At 41.8% G+C, this 7,647-nt stretch overlaps 1 protein-coding gene across 1 annotated transcript in view; it reads right to left on the bottom strand.

Annotated features, from left to right (window-relative positions):
* Positions 1-379: 379 nt before the first annotated feature.
* The window catches only part of LOC133979542 (leucine-rich repeat-containing protein 49), a 33,284-nt gene continuing 26,016 nt past the window's right edge, over positions 380-7,647 (bottom strand). The window contains exons 13-17 of the mRNA XM_062418082.1: positions 4,795-5,029; positions 4,283-4,468; positions 3,966-4,075; positions 1,546-1,699; positions 380-604 (exon numbers count right to left, since the gene is read on the bottom strand). Of these exons, the coding sequence (XP_062274066.1) occupies positions 380-604; positions 1,546-1,699; positions 3,966-4,075; positions 4,283-4,468; positions 4,795-5,029 (910 nt within the window). The remainder of the gene's footprint in view (positions 605-1,545; positions 1,700-3,965; positions 4,076-4,282; positions 4,469-4,794; positions 5,030-7,647) is intronic.

The following is a 7,647-nucleotide window of genomic DNA, read 5'->3' as shown; positions in this document are numbered from 1 at the left end:
TTCCAGCTGATGATGGTGAAGAGGGGTCATTCAGAAGGCTTTTAAAGTGCAGAGGATGCTCAGTAGGGACCACAATGCACTGCAAGTCCCTTTAACTTTCTTCAAGTACAATACAGCTCCAAGCATTGACGAATCAGACAGCGTGTTTTCAGTGAAAATCTACATTCAATCAAGACGCCTTTGTCATCAGAATTTCTTTAAAATAAGTCTACATCCATCTTTAGAGAGAACTTCCCAGTCAGGAATATACCCTTCTGTTCCAAAGATGTTAATAACTAATAAAGTTACTAAGTGATGATGTGTTACAGATGAAGTTTAAGATGGAGCACTAGGGGCGCCCCGGGGAAAGTCATGTCCATCTGTGTGTGCATGAGTGTGTTTAAGAGTGAACCTTGGTCTCGGAGAGCTTTGCAAGGCTGGCTTGGCGGAAGGCCGCTCGGTCCCTCATCTCAAACACACAGTCCCTCACCATCTCTGCAAACATGGAGGGCCAGAGCTTGTGAAGAGCCTCGCCCTTCAGATTGGTGTCTGAGGCCCTTTGGACCAAGTCCTGGAGGTACTGCTGTATCATGGCAGCACGCTCCGATGACTCCACAGTGCCCTCCTGTGAGGAAAAGAAGAGAATATAATTTATGTTGATTTGGTTTAACTGACTGTAATAATTACTTTAAGATGATGTGCAATGGTAGGAAAATCACAGAAGGACACAGTAAAGTATGCTCACTACATTTTTAGCAACATTTTGAACCAATATAGAGCTAGATAATTGGATTTGGGAATTATGGAGGTAGGGTATTAGAGAGTGCACTCAGCAGATGTATCATAATGTGAAATGAATGTTTATGTGTGGTTTTTGATCCAGGATATTTAGACTGTTAAATCACAGGTGCACTAGTGCTGTCAACAGAAAATATATTATTTTGGAACCAAACCATTTGATTCGATACAGGTATAAAAGTAAGAAAGGAAAAAAAGCCAACCTATTTCTTTGATCACATTTAAAATGGTACCATGATGCACATTTATATCTGAACAAGATGAAGTGCAAGAATTATGAGTGCAATTCTATGGAAGCCTGCCATATTAAAATTGTATCTGCATTCGTGCAGCTGCAGGCTTTCCACCACTAACATGACAGATGCCATATGGTGCCTAAAATAATGTAATGCACTGCTTTAAATTATTGGTATTGTTTGTTGACAGAATTAAGCTTCACAACTGCTGAATGGGCTGTACCCTACCATGTACCATTAATTTAGTGTTGAGAATACTGAGAGTGAGTTCTGACTTAACTAAGTAATGTTTGGGACAAGGAGTAAGTGTGGGTCACGTTAGCTGTATTTGGTTTTGAGATCCCAGAACTAGTATTGAGCCAGTTGTAAGGGATGTAGGGTTAATATGCCATGTCAGCCTAGGCAATGAATGTTGTCGAAGAAGAGTTTTTTTTAACATAAATTCAAACGTTTCAGTTACTTCAAACACGTTCTGAAACCACTAGGCTGTAAATTTAGCAAGCTGTCTTGAAAAAAACTACAGAGAACTGACTTCGGGGCTCTCTGCACTGCAGTCTCGGCTTGGGTAGTTGAACAACGCTCTGCTCAGGCCTTCTCCCAGGAGCTTCCCGTTGTCTCGCAGCTCCTCCGGACTCAGCCCTGCCCGCCGGCCACGCCCATCCAATAGGAATTGCAGCTGACGCTTCCTTCAGGGTGAAGAGAGAGAACAGTTAGTCACAGACCAACACAGGAGGTGGGGAGGGGGGCACAATGGGGGCAAGTGAATGACATCAGGGTAATAAACGTGTGTTCCTGTGTCCATCAAATAACACTTTTCCTTTTCACCATTAAGAAATCCATCTAAACGGAAAGCAGATACAGCACAGGCAGCTCAGAGGACTGGCTGCCATGAAATTCTTTAACTATAATTCATGATATGACAGCTACCAAACTGGCAATTTCAATAAATTTCACTAAAGGTCAATGTTTTAATTTCACTTCAAAATTCAAGTTTAAAAAAACTTTAACGTCCCTAAAGGGCAAGTTGCCCAAACACAAACACGTACATCATACACAACAAGATCCATTTCTCCTACACTGTCTCCATGAACCATGAGAAGAAGAAAGAAAGATACTTTTTTTAAGTTCACCCATATCGCTCAGCAGCAGGATGTTTACACTTATAAAACAGATAAATGGAACTACATCAAATGTTGCTACTGATCAGTATGAAATCTGATTTGATACCCTACTGCACCAACATGTTCCGCAGGCCAGTGCCAGGACGCTGACACAGTCTCTGCAGAGGAGGCTGGAGGCAAACATTCCATATAGGATAAGCCTGCTTTTGTGTGTGTGTGTGTGTGTGTGTGTGTGTGTGTGTGTGTGTGTGTGTGTGTGTGTGTGTGTGTGTGTGTGTGTGTGTGTGTGTGTGTGTGTGTGTGTGTGTGTGTGTGTGTGTGTGTGCGTGCGTCTGTGTGTGTTTGTCTGTGCCGAAAGGCATTGCCTTGTGTAAGTCACACATTGTGCTGACTATCAAGGAACTGTAAAAACACGTTTAAGTAAAATAAAAGTGTATGTGTGTGTGTTTTGCAGAAAACAGTATTTGTGTGCATGTTGAGTTAGTGAGAATCTTGTGGGGGATCAGAAAAAGTATCCTTTTGTTGGATCTTATGTATCCATCAAAGAATTTACTTTTTTTTTTTTAAAAAGGACCAGTGTGTAAGATTTAGAGGCATCTATTAGCAAAAATGGAATATAATATTCAAGTAGGCTATGTTTTGATTCGTGTATAATCACTTGAAAACAAGAATTGTGTTTTCGTTAACTTAGAATGAGACCTTTATAACAACAAGCTTGGTGGGGGAGGTGAAGTGGAGGGGTATTCGGTTGGTTGCAACCTGCAACCTCACCACTAGATGCCACTTAATAAAGTAATTATTGCAACAGAAGTTATGATTATAATGTGGTTTGATTGTCGCAAAATCTACAATTGACAGTCTTCTATAATAAATTCAATTAAGCGTAATGAAATCATGAAGGCCAGGGCTTTCTTCTACACACTGACCTAAGAAAATACAATTTATAGGATATAAAGTCTACAGGAGGAAGGTTTTGAGAAATTAGAGGTCAAATCTGACAGCATTTTGTGTAACAAATGGATACAATTGACAATGATTCTGTTGTGTATTATCTATCCGTAACAGGATATGTATGAATCAGGATGAGATGCAGCCAAGAGCCAGTTAACCAGTTCATTTTCAACATGATTCTGAAGGAGCAACTGAGGACACTGAAGCAGGTCAACTTTATTACTAGACTCATATGATGTTAAACTGCTGCTACCCTACTACTAGCAATTCAGTTCTATAATTTTCTCCATCATAACAGCGGTTGTTATGGGAGCTAAAGTGCACTTACAGTAATACAGCTCTCTTAGCCAGTCATCTGATTCAGCCTCTGCCAGTTTTCCAATCTTTCGAGAAGCTTTACTTTTCACAATTTACAGTCTAGCCAGTGCCCATAACCAACCACAGCATTATAACCATTCTAGAAAAAAAAGCTTCTTATGCATGACAAATTCAGCAGATTTTTGATTTGGAAGGATGTTTTTCATTGACCCAGAGTGACAGATCTGAGGAGATTTGGCTGGGGAGAGTGAGGAATGTTGGTGTCCAAGTGCCAAGTACCCACCCTTACCCTGAGAGACACAGTCTAATTCCACTGGCTCCTTGGTGCCAGGCTCTGTCTCGCTGTCTCACACAAACATGCACTGCCACATACAAATGTACACACACAATGTTCCAGACAGGCATGCATGTACATGTAGCCTACACACTCATCATGAGCTATAACTCAAACATATACACATTTGGTAATCCATACATTAAAACATACACAACCCAGGACACACTCAAGAAGTGGAAGTTCCTGATAAATTTCAGTAGATTGTGTCTGAGATCAAGTTCTCACCTGGACTCCTCTAGCAGCAGAAGGAGCCGGCAACGTGGAGTTTCAGTGGCTGCTATATGACCCAATGTCCCAAACACACGCTCTGCAGCAATCACATCATTCATGGTTACCTAGCGTGAATATAGAAACACACACGTCACATATACATATAGATAGTAATCAATGTGTATCTCACGTCCAGTCACAAATGAGTTCTAATTAATGGACGTATCCTCAGGTAGGTCAATACAGGAGTTATGGTCTTACAGAGGCAGCAGGAGATGCCCCCTTTATAAAGCAGGAGGAACCCATGAAGAAACTGATCTGGTTCTTCTCACCTCCTGGCCATTGATCCTCTGCAGGTTGAGGTGGTGGAGGCGGTAGATGACGAAGGAGCGCCACAGAGCCAAGCTGACCACTAGGTTACCTTCGGGGTGGATGGTCAGCTGATCCAGACGCCTCACCTGAGCCAGGGCCGCAAGCTGGGGCAGACGGCTGATGTTGGTTTCCAAGAAGATTAGGTGCTGTAAAAGAAGCCAAAAGTTGGTTTCGGAGAGGTACAACTAGCTAAAAAAGTCTATCAATAAAAACATGTATTCCTCCAAGCAACTGTGATTTGCTTTAAAATATCCACCTAATTATATATTACATGTGCAAAGTTATTCATTTATAATGTTAAATAAAAAGAATATTACTTGTTGAACGTATGTATTAATTCATTTATTCATACACAATTAAAGGCTGACCAGTAATATTTTCATTACAATCACAAAATTTGAAGCTCAATTTATAGCCAATTCGAACTCTTTCTGTTCCATGGCTCATTAGGGCATGTGGCTGTTGCCCTCACCGATAGATTGGGGAACTTGACCCTTATTCGTGGCAGCGTTGGTACAATGGCGTCAAAGTTGATGTAGCGGAAGGTTATTACAGTGACAGCACCAGCAGTCTGAACTCCCCAGCCCCTCTCCAGGGCCTCCAGGGCTCCCAGGCCAAATAAACGCAGGGTGTCTCCATCTAGCTCTGCCAGGTGATTGTCAGAGAGCGACAAACTCTGAACACTGCCGCTCCCTGCCTCCACAAGCCTGCAAAGAGCACACATACACACAAACACCCTTTGTAAGTCCTTATATATTGTCTTTAATGATTGCCCTGATTGTGTGGCCTTGTGATACTTCAGACCTAACTAAAATACAAATGTGGATGTAATAGTTTCTTGGGTCTTTACATGTGTAGACACACTTACATTGACAGGGTAGAATTAGAGATACAATGATGCTAACCCCCTCTCTGGAGGACAGCACTGCCACTTAGTTATCAAGAATATCTTTCATCTAAAAATGTTTTGGTTACATTTGTTCTAAAAAAGCTGACATTGTGTAGAGAGAAGAAAAAAGCATCATCGCTACAGAGCCCTCAGTGGTCTAGTCAATGTCCTACTTGTAGTACCTAATTGCTTTCTGTTCTCCTGTACAACAGCTGAAGTGCCTTTCCCTGATAAGAGAGTCGTGAGAGTGGAAAATCTGGGCAAGTCTCAAGGAGACCTAATCTCCCTGCCCATGTGCTCAGCCTTTTGGGTCTGCTGACACTCAGGGGACTTTTCAGCATAGCAGGGCATCAGATGGCTACTGGCTGCACGCTACTCAACACTGATCATTTGGGTTCAGCCCGCCAACAAACTAATTACCCCTATTCATATTTCACACCCTCCCAATCTCACAGCAAGAGTAAGCCACAGTGGTTAGAGGACTAATCCTTTGATTACAGAACTCTAATCCAAGATTCTTGTTGAGACTGATTTTTTAGAAAGTGTGTCTTAGTAGTGATGTGAGATAAAGAGAGAAAGAGCATCAGGGACAGAGAGAGGAAAAGAAAAGGACAGCAGACATACTGTAGACAAAGAGGTACATACATAGGGAAACAGTGAAGCTGTAGAGTACTGTAACTCAAGCTTCTATGAAAAGGCTACCTTCGCTGCAAGTACAGTAAGCCTGATCCCCAGAGAAGACTCCTCTCTGTACCTGAGAAAAGGAGCAGTCTCCTCCCCTACCTAAGCAGCAACAAGGGGATCAAAGACGAATAATTAAACTTGAGAATTAAAGGCTATCTTCCAAACCAGAGGTATAATAGGTTGACCTGACCGGATAAATGAGGAGGTTTAGGTCAATTTTTTTTAAACTGCATGATGAGATCCATTTTTCAGTGTTTACTGTATGTAAACAGTTGTCCTATAGATAGACACATAGTTGTTTCTTTCACAAATCCTTTCCCAGTGTGATTCAGTATGAGAAGAGAGAGTCAAGTACTCTGGATTCAAGTGATAGCTGTAAGCATGGCCAATATGTATAATTGCTAACCAGTACCAGGGAGCCCACATCCTTCACTTCTGTAATATTTAAGCTGCTGGAGGAGGAATGTGACATGATGTTGACATCAGGTTCTCAGTGGGTGATACTTTGGCCTCAAGTTACTTTCACTGATTCTTTCCTTTGTAAAAGACAGGTGAATGATGCCTCAGGACATAGCAACGCACAGGAGCAGGTCAGACTATGACTGTGAGGCCTTTGGGAAACTTTTTGTGTCTGTGTGGTCTGCCTGTGTGAGTCTATTAACGCTGCATGTATACAGTGTGTATACACACACACAGAAACACATGCACAGAGTTCATTTTTGCTTTGAGGCAGTAGTCTGCCTCGTAGTTCAGTTTTAATTAGTTCAGTTACTTTTAAATAAGCTCTGAGAAAGCTACAACCTGACAGAAAAACGCACAAATTATATTTGCCAGTAAGCCTGATACCCAGATAAATCATTTAATACAGTCTGAGCCTCTTCCAACAGACCAGTGAGTGGCAGGGAATGTCCCACTCAATGATCGCATTTGTATCCAGACATATTACTCTTACATGTTGCAGAGGATAATCCATTATGCACTGAGTATGACAGCCATTCGGATGGCCATGGTAGAGAGTAGATGGGATCCCATGAATATATTAAGAGAAGTGGAAACTCTGCTGCCAATAATTCCCAGTGACCAGTCACCAAACTGCAACTAAAAAAATCCCCTGAAATCATAGAAAGCCTCAAGCAGGTGTGACTATAATATCAATTTATAAGTGTACCATGCCAGAAAATAAGGCATATATTCAATTGGAAACCACGTTGACTGACAGCAGGTGTGATATGAAAATATCAAAACCTGTAGCCATCACACAGAAGGACACAAACATGGGACTTGGCCAGCAATAGACGGGAGGCGCCAGACACTGAAAGGCAGTTTAATCATCAGTACATGCCACGCCTCCAAGATTTAAGATTGCCAAAGGCAGCAAATCAGGAGGAGCTGGAGAGTGGTTCAAGAGATGGAGCGAAACACGTAGATAAGTCACATAAAGAACAAGAGTAACCTCTGTGAGCCTGGAAGTGTGCCATCAACACACTCTGCACTGTGTCATATATTGTTCTCCCATAATCACAGCTGAAAGGCTGCCAGGTGGCCCTAAATCTTTTCCAAACATGAACTCAACGCTGAGACAAGAGGTGAAAAAGGCAGAGAAGATACACTAAAGAATATATCACAATTACATAGATCCTGCTCTGGCCTATTAGTCTCAGAACTTAATTTGATTAAGGCTATCTGACTTAATCCTACAGGAGTTATAAAAAGGACATCCATCATCTTTCAACAACTTAATCCCCACAGAGA

This window comes from Scomber scombrus, chromosome 1 (assembly GCF_963691925.1).
Source record: "Scomber scombrus chromosome 1, fScoSco1.1, whole genome shotgun sequence".
In the NCBI taxonomy this organism is placed as follows: Eukaryota; Metazoa; Chordata; class Actinopteri; order Scombriformes; family Scombridae; genus Scomber; species Scomber scombrus.
This window is presented reverse-complemented; position numbering and strand designations above follow the sequence as displayed.